General features: G+C 45.8%; 1 protein-coding gene across 1 annotated transcript in view; it reads right to left on the reverse strand.

Annotated features, from left to right (window-relative positions):
* The window catches only part of LOC135817607 (uncharacterized), a 40,115-nt gene extending 15,197 nt beyond the window's left edge, over positions 1 to 24,918 (reverse strand). Inside the window, exons 1-10 of the mRNA XM_065330825.1 lie at positions 24,459 to 24,918; positions 22,173 to 22,248; positions 17,577 to 17,770; positions 16,486 to 16,611; positions 14,045 to 14,145; positions 9,533 to 9,644; positions 8,357 to 8,475; positions 5,840 to 5,973; positions 5,407 to 5,484; positions 3,488 to 3,673 (exon numbers count right to left, since the gene is read on the reverse strand). Of these exons, the coding sequence (XP_065186897.1) occupies positions 3,488 to 3,673; positions 5,407 to 5,484; positions 5,840 to 5,973; positions 8,357 to 8,475; positions 9,533 to 9,644; positions 14,045 to 14,145; positions 16,486 to 16,611; positions 17,577 to 17,770; positions 22,173 to 22,248; positions 24,459 to 24,764 (1,432 nt within the window). The 5' untranslated portion in view covers positions 24,765 to 24,918. The remainder of the gene's footprint in view (positions 1 to 3,487; positions 3,674 to 5,406; positions 5,485 to 5,839; positions 5,974 to 8,356; positions 8,476 to 9,532; positions 9,645 to 14,044; positions 14,146 to 16,485; positions 16,612 to 17,576; positions 17,771 to 22,172; positions 22,249 to 24,458) is intronic.
* Between the last annotated feature and the right edge of the window lie 1,350 nt (positions 24,919 to 26,268).

Raw genomic sequence — 26,268 nt, forward strand, 5'->3', positions numbered from 1 at the left:
GCCCTGTGACCATGGTTCACACTCACAGAGAAAGTCGCGGCTGTTTGTGACTGGTCATCGGGATTCAAACTGGTGTGTGACTTTACGACTGCTCTTCGGGGATTTGTGACTGTTTGATTGGTCACGGGGATCGTGTACGGTGTAGGACTCAGTGAGCAGTCACGTCTCGATGACCGATCACGATCCCCGTGACCAAACTAAGTGACTTCGTCGTTCAGAAAAGCTATTTCGGAATATTTTCTGTCATGTAATGTTTTTCATGCCGATCTTGCTAGCACGGAGACTGACTTCAACTGATCCAGCATACAACTGAGTAGCACTCGCTTTGTGTTTTTGGAGAGGATGGGTGACAAGATTACGGAATCAGAAGTGGACATCGTCGACGATGCAGAGACGAAAATATGATGAAGATGGAAATGAAAATAATGAAGATGGAAAAGAAAATAATTCTTTTATATTATGTTCATCTCCAAGAAGGTACTGAGTACATCAAGCACCTTCGTGTGTGTAGCTCTGTCTTTCTTGTGGAAGACTCCACAGAAAACTTGACAATGTCCAGCTTGTTGAAACTGAAACTGCCTCGCAGTTAAAGTCGTTCAGGGAAGACACTATTCAAGACATCATTGATCCATTCTCAAGAACCATCGTAAACTTGAAATTGAATCAAGTCATGTTATCGATAAGAATGGCGAACTAGACCAGAGAAGTGTGAGTGTCTTGTTTTGACTGCAGGAAACTGTATTCTGGCTCCCAACGTAGTGATTACGCAGTTTACTGCTTCGAACACATCTTCATTCCTACTCCCAAAATAACTCTGTAAAATAATTATATTGATGTACTGTAAAAACCATTATTCTAACGAGGCGCATATATAACGATTTCCCAAAATTAACTAGTTTACGTGTCCCAAAGGTAACGATTCTCACTCATTCTCAACGCTCAATAGTACAGTAGTGTATTGATTTCTGTACACAACAGAACGTTCTGTTGTGTATTGCGCTCTGCCTTTGTGGTGTTGAGCACGGTCAGCACTCTGGGTACATCCTTCGGGGGTATTGATTTCTGTATAACGATTTCTATTTTAACGACAGATTTCTCCTCGTTAACTCGTTAGAGTTCGCACTTCGTTATATATATGGCTTTTACAGTAACATTATGGTACATGGTCTTTCTCGTTGTGCTGCTATATCGTGTATTATAAGTACATGCATGCGAGTACTGTGTACCATTTACTGTCTCCTTGTCAGTGTTTTTGGGCGATCCTCCACACCTTCATTTGTCCATTACGTATTTTCCTTCTAATTTTTAATTTTATAGAAATATTCACTCACTACAACTTCTTGTGATTACTGGTGCGAATGTAGCCTGCGATGCCTGCTTTTTAGTGAAAGTGCACCAGACATGTATCGATATGTATGTCTGACGAGATGTTCTTGAACTGGCATGCTGCTTTGACAAGAACTTTGGTTAGATAAGGTTTAGTATTGCGTGCTCAATGGCCTGGAGGAATTAATTATGTTTGCGATCAGTATCACCAAGAGTACGGTTCTTCCGTCTACGCATCTCTTCTTGGCTTGTGGATTGGTTGAAAAGAGATAAAATAATAATACAGAAATACTTGTGTCCAAGTGTCGTCATGAAAACAAGTTCTACCTCCGTAACTTTGTCCGCAAGGTCATGTGAATCTAGCTGGTAGTCCCGCTGCCTATTTGTGTGTGTGTGTCTGTGTGTGTGTGTGTGTGTGTGTGTGTGTGAGTAAGTGTGCGCGCACATGTGTGTGTGCGTGTGTGTGTTTGTTTGCATGCGTGAGAAAGAGAGTGCGTGTGTGTGAGAGAGAGAGAATGTGTGTGTGAGAGAGATTTAGAGAATGAGTGTGTGTGTGTGTGTATATCCCATATGGTGCAGCGGTATGTGCAGTCGATTTCCAATCGAGAGGTTGCGGTTGAATTCCCGACGATTATGGTCGCACACGTCTTTCTTCTCTTTCTCATTCTCCTAGCTCTTCTTTCATTCTCCTGGGTGGTTACCAACAGCCAGTGTATGCCGGAGTATGTGGTGTGGTGTGTGTGTGTCGAATAAGAAAAGAAAAAATGAAAAAAAATGAAAAATAGGGATTCACTGGCCAGAAAAAGTCACTTCAATCAGCTGTGTGGTGGATACCAGGCTAAAAATAGTGGCGGTCAATTCATCAGCCTCGCAAGCTGTTGAATGGTGCAATCCCAGCACAAGTTGCTATGTCTAACATAGCTGTTCGCTATCATCGCTTCCGCGATGGGCAGGTCTGCGGTCTGAGGTGTGTGTGTGTGTGTGTGTGTGTGTGTGTGTGTGTGTGTGTGTGTGTGTGTTGATGCGTGTGTGTGTGTGGATGTGTGTGTGTGGATGTGTGTGTGTGTGCGTGTGTGTGTGTGATTTAGAGAATGAACGTGTGTGTGTGTGTGAGAGAGATTTAGAGAATGAGTGTGTGTGTGTGTGTGTGTGTATGTGTGTGCGCGCGTGTGAGTGTATGTGTATGTGAGAAAAGGGATAGAGTGTGGGTGTATGTACGTGTAATGGTATGGGCATGTGTGGATTTGGCATTTAAGTCCCCAGCTCTATTCCGAGTATGTCATTCACGCTGGAATTGCTTCTGCATAGCCCCAAGTCTGAAGACTTGGCAACTTCACGCCTGCACCTGACTCTTGCGCTATGATACGCGTCGCCTATGATACCCCTCAGAATTTCCCACCTTACTCCCCCTTATGTTCAGGCTGCCCGTTTAGGAGCCATCAGTTGCCTGACGATCGTACTCGAATTAGTGATACGTGAAACTCAGAACTTAGAAGTTGCGACTTCGGCGGTAATGTCATGAAGTTGCTCCTCGTTGGAGCAACCAACTTCGTGAAACTCAGAGTTGTCACAAAGCTTCCAATCTCTCTTGTAATACAGAAATACCTATATTCTGCCTGTGACTACTCACAGAGAAAGAGTGGTCGCAACTGTACATTCTGCATGTAACTGTTCGCATGGAATTATAGTGGTCACAACTGTATTCTGTGACCGCTCATAGGGAATTATAGTTTCCACAACAAATCCTGCAGTACGAAGCACTCTGCGAGCAGTCACGAACTGTGTACTTTACACATGTACATGTATGGTGATTTGTGACTGGTCATGGGGCATTGTGACTGGTAAACTAATTTGTGACTGTTTGACTGGTCACGGGGACCGTGATTGGTCATGGGGCCTTGACTGGTCACTGAGTCCTACATATAAAAATAAACCCGACCGACGTACCTGGTACGGATGAGTGAAGTGACCCGAAACAACGAATTAATTCTAGGTGGCCTAATGGTTTTATTTGTTTGTAAAGAACGAACTTTGGATCTGATATTTTACCTAACAGGGCACCGGGGAAATACATGGGTTAATGATCTATCAGAATATGTGGGACTCAGTAGACAGTTCATTTCCTATAATTATTATCCAAGTCTACTGTAATAGAATGTACCTGTACAGCATCCGTAGTTTGGTGCTAGTCCATATAGTGTAGAGTCTGGACCATCATGCGTCCAAACATGATCATCAGAATGTATGGCATTCATCTCATTAGGCTGTTGTAGATATTGGTGTGCCCACATGTCCTTGGTGAATGTTGCCGGCAGTGCATTGTATGCAATCATCTCCGCACGCTCAGCTAACACACAAATCCACAGCAGATAGAAACCCAATAGCATACATGAAATTGGCCATATTCCCGCATTAACTTTTTGTATACAGTAAAACCTGGGTTTCAGCGACCGCCCCACAGCACGAGCAAAAACAGTCTTAAAGGCAGGTTCTTTGGAACCAGGTTCCATACATTCGCGGCATACCGTACCGCACACATACTTCCACATACGGTCGAATCCTGATATAACGAACACAATTGCGCAGGAGAATTAGTTCTATACAGCCGAAGATGGTTGTATTAGAAATGCACTCACACTATACAAGCAGCACGTCCAAGTCCTTAGTCGGATTGACTGATATGTGGCCCATGGCAGTATGCGTGCACTTGCTGTACTTACATGCAGCCCTAGAATGTTTGGTTCGTTATAAACGAAAACTGCTCGCTATATAGGGTCAATTTCGTATGAGTTCAAACAGGGACATGGACAATGGTTCGCTATATCGCAAAGTTCGCTATATGCGAGTTCGTTATAAGTGGAGTCCACTGTACTCATATCATATCGACAAGTGTCGAGCACAGAACAATGTTTGAAATGATTTCATTCAGAATCGCGATCAACAGAACGATAGGATATTATTTAGATAAATATTGCGTCAGGACAGTGAGCATGCAATCAGTGCTGGTGCAGCCAGTGCTCAAGACTACCTTGGTACGGTTGTGACTTTCGAACAAGTTCAGCATCAGACACAATATCGTTTGCTTTCGTCACAAGCTCAAGAACATCCTGCATGCCACGTTTCAATGCAAAATCCTTTGAACAATTGAGGTACTGCAAAGTCTTTGCACCAGATATAATTGGCAGCACCTTCCTCTTCCCCTTGGTCTGTTTCAACATCACTGGCATGCTGTTCTTCTTTGTTTCCTCTGGCTGTTTGTTGGCGATAAATGCGCAGATTATCCTTTCTCCGACCTCTCGACAACATTGACGCGCTCACTCAAAGTGAGGCAACGGAGTTTCTTTGATGGCGCAGCCATTCCTCCGAGTCCTTGGTGAGTCACCAGTCTTTGACTGGAATCGAACGAATGCCGGATGGTGAGGCCTTAGATTTTATAGTCGTTGATCGACGATACTTAAACTCGTGCTTTCACCGTGCAGTCTAGTATGCGCTCATGTAGGACAACACCGAATACGGTCGAATCAAAGCATCTTCACGACGTACATATGCGCATACTCGTGTAGTATGACCGCGTAGTTTTCCAGCCGTACAGACTGCACACAAAGGCTAGGTTACAGCCAGTACAGGCGAAGCACTCGCGAGTTTTCACGCCTCGTTCAAGTGCATGCAGTGCATTGTGAACACTTCACAGTCACTTGTCACGTCAGTTGACTGCATGCGCCAGCTTCTGAATGCATTTCAGCCCTGTTGCAGTCGAGCATGAAAGCTAGGATAGCACTTTTGGCTGCTGGATCCAGGTGAGATAAGGCGCTTGGTACACTAAAAGTCGGTCGCTGGTCGCGCAAAGCAGGTGGTCATAGTATCCGGTGCATTCTTTTGTGTAGAACTGTCAGTGCATGGAAAAACGGTCCTGAAAAGCAGGTGATCACTAAACCAGAGGTCGCTTAAACCAGGTTTTATTGTACCCAAGTAGTCCAATCAACACTACTGAAAGCCGACTAACAGTTATAAGCCAAGTAAGATGAAGCAAAGAATCTGTTCAACAACAAGTACAGCTCTCCACAAAAGATGACCACTTACCAAATACAGGATCACCAGTGATGCTGAAGAGGACTTCATAGGAGAACATCGCCTCTACCACAGCACATAGTTCCACACCTGCCAATCAGAGAATCAGGAATAGAATGGATAGAAGATAGCGTAAACAACGGACTATAAAAAGGTTTTGGCCTAGTGAGCTTTCAGCCTTTGGAAACAAGGAAGTCCAAAATACTTTTAAAGGCTTTCACAGCATGAATACAAGCAGAGAAAACCCACGGAAGCCATCAAAATGCTCCACGTAGCAATGGATAAACAAATCGGTTCTAAAGTTCTAAAGGAATGTGATGAACATGACAAACAAAGTGTATAGATATAGGTAGAAGAACATCTCACTTGCCCGCAGGTGCAAGATCATGTGATACCGAATACTAGGTGCAGTACTGCAAGGAACCTATGCCTCTCCTATAATTACCTCTGGATGGCATGAGTCCGGCCAAGTGTTCATCAGCACTGAATATACCCGACGGCATTCCATGATACTTGTCAAGCTTGTTCATACGTATGTAGCTACTCTCATTATCACTTTGATTGCGCGACTGACGCCACCTATCATGAAGAACATACAATAATCATTTGAATAAACGGCGAGGAGAGAACAATGTTAGTACAGCCAGACCTTGCTTAACCGCACACATCCGCACACATCCGCATCCGTTTTCCACGAAAATATCCGGATAGGTGAAGGGACCGGATTACTGAACACACATACTGTATATGCATGTGGCACATCAAAAGAGGTGGCATTGTACCTACATGTACATGTAGACAGGTCCTATGCAGTACAACCAGCGTGCACAATACGTAAAACAAGCCGCAGAAAAATGACAAGTGCATGCAACTGAGTGCTATCCGCATCCAGCCAGTAGGTCAAGGACCTCATTTGTTTGTACAACTCCCTGATTCTAGCTTCTGCAAGCCACGTGCAACCGGATATGACAAAGCTTTTTGTACACATTTCAACCAGTTTGTACACAAAATCATGCACCGGTATGCGGATGGCGAGGTCCAGTTATGTTGTATACATAATGTATGCTGCACATCGGTAACCAGCGATTTTCTTCCAGGTGGCGAGGGGCCCGGATAAAAGAGGACCGGATAAGCGAGGTCAGATTGTACCGCAATCATTAAGACAAGCTGAATCGACAATTGTTTTGTTTTTTCGCGGCTGAGCGTAGCGAAAGAGTGCAAAAACGTATGTTTCACTCACAAATAATGTTCGTGCATTGCATTTGCTCTTGTTCTGCGCAACTCCATTGAACCTGCCATCGTGGTCTTTTTTTTCCTCGTGGTAGGTGAAGTTGCCTGCCCACCCACCCCGGTTTAATGGGTGTCATCCGTTGTTCTTCTATGCCGATGCGTGTGGCATATAACATATCCCATTTAATACATTCAATGTTTCTTGTTAACCACAATCAATAAGACAAGCTGAATCGACATTTGTGTATACTTTATTCATGCAATGTAAAACGGTGGAGACAATGTGTAATAACAAAAAAAGGTTTTACCGTTTTACATTGCATGAATAAAGTATACACAAATGTCGATTCAGCTTGTCTTATTGATTTCGGTTATCAAATTATTGTCTCCTCGCCGTTAGTTTTTCTTGTTTTCTCTATTATTGTGTCTGACTGGCAGTGGGGCAGGAAGTAATGAACTAGATGGGTTTTTGGCCGAAAGGCGTGTTTTTCCTCTAGCCTGGTTGAGCAGTCGTGGTTAGGAACATAGGGAGTCATTGTTTTCAGGCGCTCCCCTGCTGCCCAGTCACCCATGTTCACCACTGACCATGGTGCTTCTCCTGATTTTGCGGCTCTTTCTCCCGCATGCTAGCGGTTCTTTGATTGATTTAGATTGTTTTTTCCCGATAATTTATCTATTATGTGGCTGCGAGTGTGGTTTTCTTCTACTCATTTCTGGAAAACTACTAGGGTAGTGAGTGTGATTGCTCTGGTAGACCACTACCGCATGTACTGAGCAGTCGCTTTGTGAGTGAAAAGCGCCATTTCGTGTTTATAAAAGCACGGATGACCGTGATTGGCCCATATGTTATAGTATTTCGGACGCTGAGTCGACTGGTTTTGGTCCGAGAAAGCCGCGATGCAGTGTTCGGCCCGTATTCCCAATCGAACATAGTTAAATAAGCGGTCATGTGCTCATGCGTGCACCAGTCACCTGGTCACTGTACCTACAGGCTACAGGCTACAACTGTCACACCAAGGTTCAACTCGAGTTCAACTCCAGTGACAGGAACGCGCTCAAACAGGCTGTAAGTTGTACCCTGTAGGCATGGTGACCAGGAGCTTTTACCAGAATGAAATGACGCTTTTAGTGACATTTTGAATACAAATCCCCATTTAGTAGGGCGCAGTCACCCAGTTTCAGTGGAAGTGCGCCAGTTCGATTGGGAATAAAGGAGGAACGGAGCGTCTCAGCTTTATGAGGTACATAATTATAGAGAAGAACAATTTCATACCCACATGTACATAACTAAAATGGGTGGGTTGGGGGATTTGTCATGCAAATGGTGCGGTATGTGTTATTTCAAGGCCTCATGGTTGCTCCATACTACAGAATCGGCTGTACATATGGCCTCGGAAAAATCACCCTGTAAATCTAGTTATCAACCAATCCAGCATCACATTCACAGGGATAATTAATTAGGTTATTTGGAAATAAAGTTAGAGCTCCCCCCCCCCCCCCTACACCAGATCCTTGGTACACTTGCCGCATGTAGTAAGCCATACATGGAAGGAGTACCATGCGATGGCACAGCAAGGCACTAGATGACTGTGCATAATAATTACAAGCAACACATATAACTCATGTGTAGCACATGCAACACAGTATAATGTGAGTAGACGGCCCCAAAGATAACTTGCTCCATCACGTCACAGATTGTGCACATATATACATACATACAAACAAGTCTTACCAAACACCCTCAGATTTGATGGCCTGTCCATTGTTGACTCCGTGTGTGTACATTGTAGTTTGGGTAACTGCAGTAGTAGGGAACGTGTCAGCATCAAAGAAGCCTTTCCAGTCATTTCCCTGGTAGATACACACATAAAGCATCAAAGAAACCTTTCCAGTCATTTCCCTGGTAGACACACACATAAAGCATCAAAGAAACCTTTCCAGTCATTTCCCTGGTAGACACACACATAAAGCATCAAAGAAACCTTTCCAGTCATTTCCCTGGTAGACACACACATAAAGCATCAAAGAAACCTTTCCAGTCATTTCCCTTTGTAGATACATACATAAAGCGGCAGAGAAACTGATCAGTGGAGCAATACACCAACCCCTGGAGCCATGGTCCCATGCAGAACTAAGACCGGGCATTTCTCCCTTGGAAACGACAAGTTTATAAAAGTAAGTGAAATCCTTGGTCCCAGTGGCTGGCTTGTGCAAAGTAACTGTTACACTCAACAAAATTACGGTGCCTGGCTTCTGTGAACAACGACCCTCGATCATGCATGAGAGAGGTGTCATTAAAAGGGAAATGCATCGATTTTTCAAGTAGGGTTCAGATGAAAGACAATTTGATATCGGTTCGAATGGCATACCTCTCGCTTGGATACAATAAGCCAAACTTGCCAAATCGCCAATTGTATGCTCACGTTGCCATAGCGACCAGCGCAGTGATGACGCACGTTCTGCTTAGCTCAGTGAGAGAGAAGGTCGATCACTACAGAATTTGGTCATTTTCTATCGGTTTATTGTATTCATGAAGTGAAAGAAGGGCTGTGTTGAAAAATCGATGCACCTCCCCTTTAGTCACGAGTTGTCGATATTCGCGAATTGAAAGTGTGCTGTCAAATGGTCAATAGGTCCACACATGGTGTCATAAATCATGAGTTGTTCATAAATCCGAGGTCGTTATTACGACTGTATGCTGATTTGTTCCGCTTTACACCAGGACTATGAACTTGTTATGAGTTTTAACATAAGTTACTTCATCTGATCTGGTTACTGGCATAGAGAACGACACATCACTTGTGAGAACGACACATCACTTGTGTATGATATGATTAAAGGGAAGAGCCTATCAAATATATGGGTTAAGATGCAAGTGCCAAAGCCAGAACATATAGGAGTTCCATACCTGTTGATGAGCTAGTTCAGCCACATCCCATACAAACTGCTCCTCATCAGTTTTGTTATTGTCAAGAAGCCAGTGGCAGGTCAATACAAAATCTTGATATCTGGCGGCTGACCTATTACAAACACACACACAAACACACACACACACACACACACACACACCATTGGACCATTGGACGTCCATCGCCGGAGGCAATGATAGCGATGCTACAGCAAAAGCCATAGCAGCTTGTGCTGGGATTGCACCATTCAACAGCTTGCAAGGCTGAAGAATTGACCGCCACTATTCAGCCTGGTCTACACCACACAGCTATGAAGTGGCTTTTTCTGGCCAGTGAATCCCTACTTTTTGGTCTTTTTCATTTTTTCATTTCTTTCACGCACACACATCACACCACATACTCCGGCATGCACTGGCTGTTGGTAACCACCCAGGAGAATGAAAGAAAAGTCAGGAGGAGTCTGAGAAAGAGAAGAAAGACGTGTGTGACCACAATCGTCGGGAATCAAACCCGCAACCTATCGATTGGAAATCGCTGCACATACCACTGCACCATATGGGACACACACACACACACACACACACACACATACACATAGGTACACAGGTACACATGCACACACATACACACAAAATCACACAACCACACAAACAAACACACATGTACACATGCATACGCATACACACAAAATCACACAATCGCACAAACAAACACACACACACATAAATATCTATACACACGCAACCACACACAAACACTAATTTGCACACACACACACACACACACACACACACACACACACACACACACACACACACATACACACACTCTCTCACATGCACGCACACATACACACACTTGTACTTGTACTTGCTCACTGCCAAAACTGGTCACGTGTGTCTCCCTGGCAGAGGGGAGAAAGACTCAAAAGGAATCTTGGAAAGATGACTCATTATTGGTTATTGACCCGCACAACGGCCGACACCCCCTTATATCCCAAAACTATAGGTGGACTTCGAAATGATCCTACTTATGGGCTCACCACACCTCAGTAAGTAGGTGAGGGCAATGCGCAGAAAAAGGATTGGCGGCATCGGGGTATTTTTCCTGGGATCCAACTGCAATTACCCCTTCCCCCAGTGAAGGTAATCCTTGATACTAGTGTGGGTTGCTCAATCAGAGTGGATCTGATAATTATAAGCTTCATGAGCACCATTGATTACACAAGGGTTAATGTAGCCAGAATCAGCCCATGGTTAACAGGTATGTATCCTTCAAGTAGAACGTATAATGAATCCTGGAACCAACAAAGGTGGCAATAGACCCCACATCATCTTGCATAAGTGTATCCAACAACCAAACTAGCCGGCTCTTTACACACACACGCACATGTGACCTTTGACCTTAGACACCGATTGCCGGAGGCGATGATAGCGATGCTACAGCAGAAGCTATAGCAACTTGTTCTGGAATTGCACCACTCAACAGCTTGCAAGGCTGACGAATTGACCGCCACTATTCAGGCTGGTCTACACTACACAGCTTTATGAAACTGTGGGGTTTTCTGGCCAGTGAATCTCTAATTTTTGGTTTTTTCCTTTTTCCCGCACACACATCACACCACATACTCTGGCGTGCACTGATTGTTGGGAACCACTCAGGAGAATGAAAGAAATTTCAGGAGATTGACATCAGGAACGTTCGAATACGGAGGATTTGAGTTCGTTTCACCCCTACTTTTTATCCACGACATGGAGAGAAATAGGAAATTAAGACACCTGCCTCATACAGCTCTTTTCTCTTCGAAACTCAACACTTGGAACTCAGACATGAACGAAAGAAAAACCATCAGTCACACCAATGAGACTGGTACCAGGCACCTTTCTTTTGCTATGATGCAAGCCAGATATTGATTGATCGAGGAAGGATAAATTTGCCATCACCGTTGATAAGAGTCATACTGTAGCTCAGTTGGCTATAGAGTATTACTGGTGAATTGCAAGGTGCCTGGTTCCAGTCCCGCTGGTAGTACTGATGATTCGTTCCTTTATTTCCTAACTGGCTTGCAACGTTGAGTTTCGGGGAGAAAAGAGTAGTGTGAGGCAGGTGGCCTCATTTCCTGCTGCGACGTAATATCGCAACCAAGAGAACAAACTGTGCGGTAACCATTCGTATCATGACTACAACAACAAAATTGCGAGAGAGATAATTGTGAACTGTGTATGTAAAAGGAAAAAAATGTTCAGAACAGTTTTCTCGCTATGATCATCAGGTATAATAACGACAATGGTTACCGCACGGTTTGTCCTCTCGGTTGCGATATTAAAGTTGCGGCGGTCTCCAAAACGCTTGTTTCCAACTAATACTGTACAGCAGGAAATTTTCGGACGGAGTTTATTTTTGCACGATTTCGTACACGGCCTCTTATGTACTAAAATTAATTCCGTATTCAAATTTGTTCATGTGAAATTATGTACACTATACATGCGCACTGCAAGCGAACACGTGCATTTAGCATGCAGCACTGTACGAAAATGAAATGCGTACGAAAGGTCGAAATTCGGCTTTGTCCGAAAATGTCCTGCAATTCAGTACTTCGAAATTCTCCACGAAGTCCAAATTGACATTGAGAGTCCTAAGCTATTCACAAATCTGTCACCTCTGCCAACCGTCATGTGCTCAACTGAGTCACAATGTTCAACCCCCATCCCCCATCCCCCACCCCACCCCACTTTCCCTCTACTCAATTTTATGACAAGCATAGTTGGTCAATCAGACTTCTCTGAAATACGTAAAGAAAGGAAAGTGCAGAGCTAATGTGCCACTGATGATTAGGTCATTGCTTGTGCTGCTTTGGCTTCTTTGTATTTTCTGCCCTATTGATACCCTGTAGATGTACTATTGATACCCTATACAGTCAACTTCGCTAATAACGACTGCGGATATCACGACAATTCGCGAATAACGACAGAATTTCCATGCCCAGAGCAAAGTCCCATCCCACTGTAATACATAATGAGACTTCGGGTATAACGACACTTCGCGAATAAGGACACCTTTTTGATGCCCCGCCGAATGTCGTTATATGCGAAGTTGACTGTAGATCATGCGGCCTTCCCTGTCTTGTAAAAGCATGTACTTGGTCCGCGTAATCAATATTGTCACTTTTCTTTCGACAGTTTGAGCTTCCACTTTGGACAACAACGCGTGCACTTGAGAGAGAGAAGTTGAGGTGATAAAACTTGGTACGATGGAAAGTAAGGTATAGAATGACACCTAGCCAGTAGGAATTTATCGTCCAAGGAAGGGTTCATACTTTTTTGGTCCTCCTTGTCACTACTCTCGGCGCTGGTGAAAAATCTTTTGCTCGGGATCGACTCTCTCGCTTTCGCAAGCTCATCTCTCTTCCTCTCCGATGCCTGGCTATTTTCTAAAAGGAAGTCGATCATGACAGTCGCCTTCTCTATAGGACTTCGCATGGGCAGCACAACTGCCTGCGTGGTAGAAATCAGTCGCCGTTCTTTGCAAGATTATATTTTGAACGACGACGATGCGTACAGTACTTGTAAATCTCCGCGATGCGCTGGATACTCCGATCGTTGAGCTGGAGGTGAGGGAACTGCGATCTCAGCTTGGCGAGCAATTCCCGGGGTAAAGGATCTTGGCTGTTTTGCAATACGGAACTGATTCCAAGTAGCCGATTAATTTCTTGTGCGTCGCGCTGCTCTTGCCGGCGCAGTGTGACAAGATAATTTATTTTGATGCGGCATGGCATCAATCAGAATCATCCACCCGCCGCTCTTGAAATCCACTCAAAATCTAGCTAGACCATTTAGGTACTAGTAAACCAACTTACTAACCAAAATTGGGATGAAATGGGCTGTCCAGTGAGCATTGGCGACATAAAGATAAAGATGAAAGATAAGCGACAATATTGCTGACGCGGACCAAGTATAGTATGATTGTATTTAATTCAAGCAGCAAAGAGGGGAGTTGGAGGTGAGGAGGTAAAGCAGTACCTTATTCTCCTCTGTGTGTTAGCTGCACTGGGGTCTAAGTCGCACCACCTCCCTTTTCAGGCCCAAAATTCGCATTTTTGTTCACATCTTGAGTATAAGCATCATGTCCGACTGAGTTTTGGCAACCAAAGTTGATGAGTATCGCTACATACAAGACGTTACAAAATCTAAAAGGGTTAGAGAGTTAAGAACCACGACAGAAGCTCTAGCTAAAGGTTCATAGTTTTTTTCTTTACCCTGAACTGACAACGTGTAGATGATTCGTGCTAATGGGGTAATGCCTTTTAAAGACATTGGACATAACAATGGGCAGTGTGCTGAAGAACTCTGAACATAGACAGAAGGGCAGTATACTGAACAAGGCATTGGATATAATACTGTGAACATAGACAGAAGGGCAGTATACTGAACATAGACAGAAGGGCAGTATACTGAACATAGACAGAAGGCAGTATACTAAACAAGGCATTGGATATAATACGTATATCTTACCAACCGCCCAGTGCTGACTGAAACATACTCTCATGGACAATGTGAAGAAACTTCATGATTGCCGGAACTACACGAGTCTCGCCAGGATTTGCCTCATGATACTAAAGGCACAGTAAATCACCACAAATCACAACAAAACACACAACAAAACACACCAGAGCACTCTGATATGCAGTCAAACAGTTCAGTCATTATGTCCCGACTCAACTACTTTCTATATACATTACCTGCATTATAAATTACAGACTTCACGTTCCCTCTCGGTACAATATAATATAGTGCAACTCTGATGAAATGTATTCCATGAGCAGCAAGAAAATGCGCTTATAGTGCATTTCAAAAGTATGGACGTCTAGACTTCTTTTAACTAATTCACACTTAAAAGCATCAATCTGGGAAGTGAACAGCCTGAAAAGTGAAAAGAGAAGAAATGTCAACCCCACCAGGACTCGAACCCGTAACTTTGCTTGTCATGAGCATGCTCTAACCACTATCTGAGCTATGGGACCAGGCCGAAACTTGAAGGCACTGACAAGTTGTTCACTTGCACATGCCATCAGTATGTGCGGCACGTGTTCTGAGCTGCCTTTGGAGTGAAAATCTTGTCAGCGTCTTCTCGGTTCGGACCGGTCCCATAGCTCTGATGGTTAGAGCATTGCTCACGACAAGCAAGATCCCGGGTTTGAGTCCTGGTGGGGGGTTCAATTGTTTCTCTTTTCAGGCAGTTTACTTCCCCGACTGATACTTTGAATTTGAAGTTCTCCCAATCCTTTTCAAATTGATCACTTTCTTTCACCTGTGGTAGTACGTTACAGAACCTGATTGTGGTTGGTTCCCTGGGAGAGGGAGAAAGACCCAAGCGCCATCAGGATGGGTGGCACATGTTGTGAGCTGCCTTTGGAGTGAAGAACGCAAATCTGGAGATCTGGACTTTCGAAACAAACTATAGTATCCGTGGTGCATGCAGTGTCTGCTCCGCGGCCCGATCAGCGGCTTGGTGGTGGGTACTTGAACCTGTTTGAAATGAGAACGCTGGGTCACTTGTGGTAAATTTGGGAGCATGCATGTTTGAGCACCATTTTTGTACTTCAAGGGGTACACGCTGACAGGCTGCAAGCATGTGCAGGAGGCGTGTGCAAACAGAGTACCTAGTTAGCATTGTTCGGATCATACATGTACATCAGAAGTCGTAAACAATGTACATCAGGAGTCGTAAACAATGTACATCAGGAGTCGTAAACAATGTACATCAGGAGTCGTAAACAATGTACATCAGGAGTCGTAAACAATGTACATCAGGAGTCATAAACAATGTACATCAGGAGTCGTAAACAATGTATATCCACGACTCTGTGGTGAACATGTCGTAGCCACACCTGAATGTACATGCACGGGGCTCTGACCTGGCTGCAAGCGTTGTGACAGGTACACTTGTACGCCATTAATTTGAAATCCTAGAGCAGCAGACACTGAGTCATGTACTGCTTAGCCCAACATACAAACAGTATGGCTCAACACATCTATAGTCTGGATAATGTCCATACTGAGCAACAGTATATGTCTTGTCTGGGTACTCAATTATTTGCAGACAGAACTGTTTTTAAACAGATTAAAATCCTTTGTGTGTTCGTCAGCGCAGCACAGAGAAAATGAGGTCGAACCTGATAGCAATGAAAAATAAAATTTCCCAAATCAGACTCGGGTGGAGAGCTCTTTGGTCCTCTTTTCTTCTTAAAAAAATGTCCAAAGCCAGTTTTAAACTAGGCCCGAACATACGTACAGAGTACAGAAAACAGAGTACGTACTAAGTGAGCATCACAGACATGTTACTCAAAGCTGTGTGTGTGTTTGTGTGTATGTGTGTGGGTGTGTGTGTGTGTGTGTGTGTGTGTCCCATATGGTGCAGTGGTAGGTGCAGCGATTTCCAATCGATAGGTTGCGGGTTCGATTCCCGACGATTATGGTCACACACGTCTGTCTTCTCTTTCTCAGACTCCTCCTGACTTTTCTTTCATTCTCCTGGGTGGTTACCAACAGCCGGTGCATGCCGGAGTATGTCGTCCGATGGGTGTGTGAGGGAAAAAATGAAAAAGACCAAAAAGTAGGGATTCACTCGCCAAAAAAGCCCCTTCATAGCTGGGTGGTGTAGACCAGGCTGAATAGCGGTTGTCAATTCTTCAGCCTTGCAAGCTGTTGAATGGTGTAATCCTAGCACAAGCTGCTATGGGTTCTGCTGTAGCATCGCTATCATCACCTCCGGCAATGGGCGTCCAATGGTCCAATGGTGTGTGTGTGTGTCTGTGTGTGTGTGTGTGTGTGTGTGTGTGTGTGTGTGTGTGTGTGTGTGTGTGTGTGTGTGTGTGTGTGTGTGTGTGTGTGTGTGTGTGTGTGTGTGTGTGTGTGTGTGCGTGCGTGCGTGCGTGTGTGTGTGTATGCCTTACCTGGGTAAGTGCCATCAACATGGGAAACTTCGACCAGTAAGCATTTCCATCCTTGTGATCCGGCTCAGGACCAAGCCACCCATCTGCCGTTTGATGGTCCAGTACATACGTCACATAGCTTTGTACCTATGGCAGTCAACAGTAATACATTGGTGAAGAGAATGGGCAATTTGCACGATATCCTTATACCGTCCATTGCTGCGGGGCGCCCCGTCTCCCGAGAGGGACACACCTAAATTCTACAGTCAGGGGCAAGGAAATGTGTATGCTAGAGTGTGTAGGGTGTGACCGGGCCCTTAGTGTACAAAGTTCACACTTGGCTTAAGTTCTTTTGTGGAGTTCGTTACCGCTACAAGGCAAACGAGTATGGATTTACAGCAGAGCATGCAATGTATGTACAATGCACGTGTTGTATGACCTGAAGCCTGGACACCACCTCTGAACAGAACCGCAGAGGGAGTAAATGATTATGCGCTCTTTCGGTTCTCTACCGTCTATGTGCGCAAGTGACAACATGGAGAGAATCATGTACATGTACATAAAACATACGGGAGAGGTGGATGTGGTGGTTGCATTCATTAAAAGGAACAAAATGACGTACACATTGCATGTTGATGTGTGCAACTAATAATCGGGGACACCTGTAAATTGAAGGCATTTGGCCCCAGTAACAGCACCTAGTGTGTCCGTAATCACCAGCTTCCACTGTAGACGTTTGGTTGTATGTTTCTCAAAATTGAGAAAAAAGGGCAAAGGAACTCTTCTATTCCACCCACTAGCACATGTAAGAAGTCCAAGCTACATGTATTACAGTTATGATACAACTACCATACAATACCTGATACAACTACCATACAATACCTGATACAACTACCATACAATACCTGATACAACTACCATACAATACCTGATACAACTACCATACAATACCTGATACAACTACCATACAATACCTGATACAACTACCATACAATACCTGATACAACTACTATACAATACCTGATACAACTACCATACAATACCTGATACAACTACCATACAATACCTGATACAACTACTATACAATACCTGATACAACTACCATACAATACCTGATCGAGCAAGGATTTATCCTGAAGCTGATAGGCCAGTGGTACGAAGCCGTTCAGCCAGTAGGGAGTACGCTCATTCAAGCCAGGATCATGTTGCCCACCAATCCAGACAGACTGATTGACATCAGGCCAGAAGAGTGACAAATGGCCGGACAATCCCGTTGCTTGCGTCTTAAGCTGATTGAGCAGCCAACCTACACGGACCCAAGCCAACAATATGACAAAAGAACACAACAAAACAATGATATCCTACTGACCTACATATTAAATGATAGTTTGCATAGGCTCCGGTCCTACCGGTAGGATCGACTGGCAGGACCATAATACACAGACATGCTGCACGGTCTCTGCTCCAACAGTGCCCTAAAACCTTACCCTAAACTGTCGCTAAGGGGTTTATGAAGGAGTCCACAAATTTTGGACGTGATCGTACAAGGCACACTACGAAATACCATGGCAACAGTCTATGGCTAGCACAGAAGTGGAGTATAGATTTATAGAGAGAGAGGGGGGGGGGGAAAGAGAGAGAGAGATAGATAGAGAGAGAGTGAGTGAGTGAGTGAGAGAGAGAGAGAGAGAGAGTGAGAGAGAGAGAGAGAGTGTGTGTGAGAGAGAGAGAGAGAGAGAGAGAGAGAGGGGGGGGGAGAGAGAGAGAGAGAGATTCCATGGAAGTCACCTAACCAGGCACAACTCGTACTAACATCACTCAATGTTGCTGGACTTTTGTCATGAGCCGTCATGGCAGTATCATCACTCTCTCTCTCTCTCTCTCTCTCTCTCTCTCTCTCTCTCTCTCTCTCTCTCTCTCTCTCTCGCTCGATATTGCTGCACCCGTCATTCCAAAAACACTATCGGTGGCTGGGGATACACGGATTATGCCCGTACACACACGATGTTATGCTTTTGGGCATTTCCCGTGGATATTCTTCCGAGTGAAGTCCTTTGCAAGCTTGCATGTCATTGCATACCTGATGAGGGCAATTTGCCTTAACCTTGTACTAACTACTTCGAAGTATTGATAAAAGAGTTTGATACAGCAGAGTGAATGGGAAAGAGTGGTCTGCTCTGAGGCCTTTTCCTATGAATGAAGCTGCAGGAAGCCTCACCACTGCCACTAAGGGGTCGTACGTAAATACATGTATTTACATAGACACGTCTAACAGGCGTTTCTTTCTTGTTCCACCCACCCACCTCCAGACCCCCCCCCCAAAAGGCAGATAATACCACTCATAATAAACACCATACATGTGATTGTACTATGCACACATATGCAGTACAGTCGACCCCACTTATAACGAACTCGCATGTGGCGAATTTCGTGATATAGCGGACCCTTGTCCATGTCCCTGTTTGAACCAATACGAAATTGACCCTTTATAGCAAACAGTTATGTGTCCCTGTCTCCCTGTCTACTCTGCCGTGATGCGTGCAGTGCAGTGTAGTGTGTTGCAACGCCTACCTGTACAATCATGTACTAGCAAGAGTATAGTGTTTGGGGGGGGGGGGAGGGGGGGGGTTATCACACTCTTGGTACTAGCTGTACAATCATGTACTAGCAAGAGTATAGTGTTTTGGGGGGGGGGGGGGGAGGGGGTTATCACACTCTTGGTACTAGCTGTACAATCATGTACTAGCAAGAGTATAGTGTTTTGGGGGGGGGGGGGGGGTTATCACACTCTTGGTACTAGCTGTACAATCATGTACTAGCAAGAGTATAGTGTTTGGGGGGGGGGTTATCACACTCTTGGTACTAGCTGTAGCAGTGCTACATCATGAACATGTTTCTGCACGGTATAGTATGCATGCACTCCGAAATGTATTTTTTAGAAATGCCTTGCAGGCAAACCCACCCACCAGAAACGCCTGTTAGACGTCTCTAAGTAAATACATGTATTTACGGACGGTCCCTAAGTTTAAAAAAACACTATAAATCGGAGCGCTTACAAGCACCGCCCTGCATGGTTCAGGCAGCAGCTGCCTTGGGTCAATTGTATGAAAAATTGGATATACAAATCAAAAACTGCTTCCGCCAGTCCCGTGATATGCACTCACTCACGGCACACACACACACACACACACACCTTTGACCTTGACCTTTGACGCCCCATCTCCAGTGGAGATGATAGGCTACTGAGTTGGGCAGTACTTGATGTGACGCTTCAAATCGCCACTTCTCCTAAACGCTCTGCCGCATGCGCAATGAAAGTCCTTCGGTGCCGGGGGAGGAAGACGATGTTGATGAACCCGCCTGCGCCATTCCAGGCGATCTTGTGCGAGCCGATACCACTCGGACTCCGGAATATCCAGCGAGCGCAGATCACCGACAATCGTGTCTCGCCAACGCTTCTTTGGCCCATGCCGTGGTCTGGTTGCTTCGAGCTCACCAAACAACACTTGTTGAGGAATCCGGGCCGCGTCCATACGGGCAACATGACCCAGCCAACGCAGACGGTACTCACGCAGGAGAGCGCCAATGTCCTCAGGAAGACGCGCTCTTTGGGCTAGATCAGCAGTATTAAGATGACGGGAGTGCTGATCGCTCCTTGAGACTCCCAAGATGGAACGGACGCATGAGCGATGAAACAGATTCAGGCGATTCATCTGCCGGGCCTTCATGGGCCAAGTCTCTGCTCCATAGAAGAGGGTAGCGAGGACAATGGCCTTGTAGACAAGACGCTTAGACTTAAAGGGGAAGTTAAGGCAAAAATTAAAATTTCACCAGTTGTAGTCTTCGGGGTGCTGAGTCGAATGGTCGTGGTCCGAGGAAGCTGAGACGCTCCCTTCCTACTTGAATCCCAATCGAACTCGCGCACTTCCACCGAAACTGGGTGACTGCGCCCTACGAGATGGGGATTTGTATGCAAAATGTCACTAAAAGCGCCATTTCGTTCTTATAAAAGCACGGATGACCGCGATTGGCCCATATGTTGTAGTCTTTTGGACGCTGAGTCGACTGGTTTTGGTCCGAAAAGGCTGCGATGCAGCGTTCCTCCTTTATTCCCAATCGAACATGGTTGAACAAGCGGTCACGTGCTCCTGCGTACGCCAGTCACCTGGTCACCGTGCCTGCAGGGTACAACTTACTAGCCTGTTTGACCTTTTTTGGGTGCAGTCCTGTCACTCGAGTTGAACTCGAGTTGAACCTTGGTGTGAAAGTTGTCACCTGCTGGCGTGGTGACCAGGTGATTTGGGCACCCAGGAGCACGTGACCACTTGTTCAACCATGTTCGATTGGGAATAAAGGAGGAACGCTGCATCGCAGCCTTTTCGGACCAAAACCAGTCGACTCAGCGTCCCAAAGACTACAACATATGGGCCAATCGCGGTCATCCGTGCTTTTATAAGAACGAAATGGCGCTTTTAGTGACATTTTGCATACAAATCCCCATCTCGTAGGGCGCAGTCACCCAGTTTCGGTGGAAGTGCGCGAGTTCGATTGGGATTCAAGTAGGAAGGGAGCGTCTCAGCTTCCTCGGACCACGACCATTCGACTCAGCACCCCGAAGACTACAACTGGTGAAATTTTAATTTTTGCCTTAACTTCCCCTTTAATGGATAGGCCGCTACACCCGAAGATTGGCTTTTGGAGAGCGCCAAAAGCACGAGAGGCCTTGGCAAGACGGGAGGTGAGCTCCTTGTCCAGAGCACCGTCTGCACTCAGGACACTGCCAAGATAGGTAAAGCTGTCCACAACCTCCACGCTTCCTCCATCCTGAAGATCAATGGAAGGTGGCTTGTGCTCCGCAATCTGGGCATTCCTCCGAAGCTGCTTGGCCTTGTCCAGTCGCTCCATGAAGGCATGGAGGCGCGTGTTCGGCTCCCTAACGTCGTCACGGACAACATCAACGTCCGGAATGGCTTGCGTCAGGGCTGCACACTGGCGCCTACGCTCTTTAATCTGTATTTCTCTGCAGTGGTCTCTTCGTGGCATCGCCAGTCTTCTGTTCCGGGTGTACGGGTCCGCTACCGTGTCGGCAGGAAGCTTGTTGGGGATCGGACCGCCAAGTCTCGACTGGCCTCCACTGACGTCACAGAGTCCCAGTTTGCTGATGATGCGGCTCTCTACACCACCTCTTTGAGCCACTTGGAGACGATGACAAACGAGTTTGTGTCCTGTGCTTCGGGTTGGGGTCTAACTGTGAGCGTCCAGAAGACCAAGGCCATGGCGGTGAACTGCTCACACACACACACACACACACACACACACACACACACACACACACACTCAAACGTACATATGTGCACATGCATGCCCTATTCCATAATCAAATCATCGCTGAAGGAAACACAACTAACAAATCATCACTGAAGGAAACACAACTAACAAATCATCACTGAAGGAAACGCAACTAACAAATCATCACTGAAGGAAACACAACTAAGCTTACGCAGTACAATCAAAAGAAGAGCATGCTAATTCCTCACGCCTGTGGTTGTCGTATGCATCACTTTGGTTATTGTGTAGTGAGTACAACTTGTCTGTACAATAACCTTTTCCTGTTTGTAATTCTCTGGTATTCGGGGGGACTATAACAAGCCCCAGCCTCCCATACACATATCAGGATATAATAATGAACAGTATTTAAAAAACTATACCTGTCGGTTTGACTGCCGCTGTGGGTAGTGGTGTGAATGCTAGAGGCAGAAGTGTTGTGTTGCGAACTCCACTCACCTACAGCCATAAAGCAAAAATAATTAAAATCATATAGCTTTCTACAGTTTGGCATTAAACAATGTCACAATTATCCAGGCAGGCATATAGTGGGATTGTCTAAAACCATAATTTAGATATCAGGCAGCTGGCTCAAGTCCTGCTTGGAAGAGGACGGATTTTTTCCAACAATGCTGGGACCCACAATTAATTAGGAGCTCTTGGCCTGGTACGAGGGGAAGCATGGATGCAGCGAATGGGGGACCAAGTGGTCAGTATTTTGACCACTTGGTGATGGGTCTGATGAGATACAGGTACACTCAAACATCTCTTATCCGGGTGCCTTGGGACAGGCCACTCAGCCCGTATCTCAGATTTGCCCGTATGTCAGGAGAGCTCATCAACCATGCATCAAACCAGTTTTTGAAGAAGTATATTTGGCACATATAGCCATGATTGTGTGCAACCAGACAAAAGTGACAAAACCATAGGAAATTTCAAATGCAGTCAGTCTGAGCGTCGTTCATGACAAAACAAAGGCAGCACGTTGGTCACGGTACCTATAGCTTGGCGATCAGAGTTATATACTCTTCTGCTCACTCAATCCGCTCCAGACAGCTAGCTGTTTAGACCGTGTAAAGTCTCGTCAGCGGAGCTCAAAGTGACTTTGGCAACATTCATCGCAATCAAGTCTAACGAACCATTTGTTACACCGGCTCGTAGCAACAAAGCCAGAGTGCTCCAACTGGGATAAACACAGCAGGCTATGCACGAGGGCAGATAACTTGGATGCTACCAGAAAGACTACTCAACTCAGCAGAGGTGAACGAGTGTGATACTCATTCTCCAGAGAGCTAGTTGTTTCAACCTTGTTAGACTCATGCACTCATGTGCTCATGTACTGCTGGTGTGTTCAAAATCGATCATAGATTGCATGCTGGTCAATACAAAGGCAGTGCTAAATGTTGGGGACAAGTGAGCACACGTATGAGAAGAGACATGAAGCATGCAACTCTTTGAAGCGATTCTGCTGTGGGGTTTTTTCTTGATGTAATGAGAAGTTGGTTGGACACGATCATAAGTTAGGTTGAGGTGTCTGGTCAATGCATGTTATCTTGTCACTCAGAATGTAGCGATTCCAGTGAGCAGGAAGGGAGTAATTGCCTCTGCTTATGATCCAGGGTTTATCGGGTGTTAGCGGCCGTCGTGAGTTCCCTTCGGGAACGGACACGATAATTTACTTTTTTTTATGATCCAGAAGAAGAAAGCAAAAACAAAAATATTCGGTTAACGTAGGAGTTAACCGTTGTTAAAGTCACGTACCATTGCTTCGCTGTTGGCCTTTATAACGGGTTGCATAACCCTCCTTACGTGTGTGCACAATCTTGCTCTCTCTACATACTGCTGTGTATCATAGACCACATGCCCACGCTCTGCGCAGATTTCCTGTCCGCACATCAGAGCTTGCTATCTTTCCAGTTTCTTTGCCTGCAGTCAGCTTTCAAATTCTGACCCACCCTCCTTATCCCATTTCTTACTCTTACACTCCACTCCACATATTTTGAAACACGCGGATGCGGGCACTCCTCCGTAACTGGCCTCTCGCGCACTACTATTAAACTCGCATGGGTCATAAACCGCTCCTGCTCAACGCAGGCCGACCCACCAACTCGCATGGGTCACAAACCGCTCCTGCTCAGCGCAGGCCGACCCACTTGGTCATATACAGCTCCTGCCCTCGGTAGGCCGACCACACGATTCGTTAACGCGCACTCAATTGAGGCCAGCTACTCTGCCCGACATTCCCATTCTTCCAAACTCACTCTCGTGTCTTTTGGTGTGTTGCGTCCTGCACGCGTGTGTGTCTACTCTATACTCTAGCATGGGGAGTAGAATGTTAATATCTTTTTTTCGCCACATCCATTCTGAGTTGAAAAATATGACCAAAATCCTATATATAGGATTTAGCAAATTAATGTCGCGGACATGGACATGGAAATCCAGTCGATTGACCGGGGCCGGCGCCCTCAGCGCGTACAGAACGTAAGTCGTTGCATGCAGTGCACAATCATGTTGATCCGATGCGACCAGCAGCAGCGCATAATAATACGTACTACGGCTGCATGACCAGCGCCCTGGGGCCGCTAGAGGTGCGACCGGATTTCCATGTCCACGACAGTACATCATTCCTGCAAAATTTAATACAAACTAATCATTTCAGCATTGCCTACCCTGCATTTGTCAGCGGATTGCTGTGTCACTTGGCCCTTCAACCAACACATTGGAGCGGCGGAGTCTCGGACCCAGTCCAGTGTTATATATTCTTCAGTGCAGTTAGCCTTGCCAAACGCCCATGACACACACTGCTCGTTAGCCACGCACATATCGGCACAGTCCGATGGTTTATTGCCTGGTTCTAACTTGACGGGCATCCCAGGCAAATCTCCATTCCGCCGGTCAACACCGTCATCACCATCCTCCCATGCACCCTCACTCGCCCCTGCCCCAAACAGCAGGAGGACGTAAACTAAGAACATTGCCAGGTTCAGACTCACAACGCTCTCTGAATTATCTGTGAGTCTAAAAGTAAGTTAGATACCAATCCACAATGTCATGAATGAACTCTCCGCAAAGGTCGCAAGGATGGCTAGCTGCACCGAACTTCGCGAAATGAACCTGACTTCTCCTGTACTGTAGACTGTCTGTACTGTAGTACTGTTGGTCTGCTAGTGTGACTGCTTGTGCTGCCATGCCATGCCATGCCCATGGCATAATGATCAGCTGCTGCTGAAAGCCCGGGGTTTCCTCACACACGGGCAACTCCGAATGTCTCCGATCCCTCATGATTATGACTCACATGTGAGGGTGATCACGTGAGTACAGGGTAGCGGGTACTTTTTTGTAGACTGCATGCAGCTAGCTGACAGTGACAACAACCATGAACACACCTACACTCAGGCTACAGGCCAGGGCTGATGCCTAGTGATGGGGCCTGGGGGATGGTGCAAGGTGCTCCGGAGGTAGATCTACTCTCAATGCTGGCTGTCGAACTATTTTTTGTTTCGTTTTATCCTGATTGGCCCATGGCCATGGCATGGCTTACGGCTCAACTGTTGATTCCTAGGCTGTAGGCTGTAGTGTGCTGTGTAGATGTAGATGCTGGTCTACATCATGACTGAAAGCCAAGCTAGCCTACTTTTACTTGTCATTATGTTTCTATGGAATTTGTTTACAAGGTATGTCATGACATCTATTCTGCCTCTGCGACGTTCCGTAGAGGACTCACAGCACCGGACGAAGAAAATTTCACAATGGGGACCACCCAAACCGCCTTTGATCCGGTAGCGTAGCATAGCATGCTATGCATGGTAGATACAATCATGTACATAGAATGCTATGCATGGTAGATACAATCATGTACATAGAATGCTATGCACGGTAGATACAATCATGTACATAGAATGGTATTAAACCATAACCCAATACCAGTACAATACCAGTACAATACCAGTATTAGATAAACTAACAACATGTACATAGAATGTGTGTGCGTGTGTGTACATGTATGATTGTGTTCATTGTGCATGGTGTGTGAGGGTGTGCATGGTGTGTGAGGGTGTGCATGGTGTGTCAGGGCCGGCGCCACTGGTACGGCCGGTACGGCCATGGCCGTACCAAAAAAAAAAAAAAGTGGGCGTGGAACGTCCAAAACCGGGGAGAAAAAGTTTCGATGTATGATTTTGTACAGGGAGTCGCCCAGAGTGCAGAATTTGCCGTCTAAATTCCAAAAAATTTCTGCGGGAGGACCCCCAGACCCCCCTTAAACATGGTCCTTCGGCCGCACCACTCCGCGGAAGCTGCCTCCGGCCCTGTATGTGAGAGTGTGCATGGTGTGTGAGGGTGTGCGTGCGTGTGTGAGGGTGTGCGTGCGTGTGTGAGGGTGTGCATGGTGTGTGAGGGTGTGCGTGCGTGTGCATGTTCGAGAGAGATAGAGAGAGGGCGCATACGTGAGCGTGTGTGAGTGTGTAGATGACAGTTTTT

The sequence above is a fragment of the Sycon ciliatum genome, chromosome 5, assembly GCF_964019385.1.
Source record: "Sycon ciliatum chromosome 5, ocSycCili1.1, whole genome shotgun sequence".
Classification (NCBI taxonomy): Eukaryota; Metazoa; Porifera; class Calcarea; order Leucosolenida; family Sycettidae; genus Sycon; species Sycon ciliatum.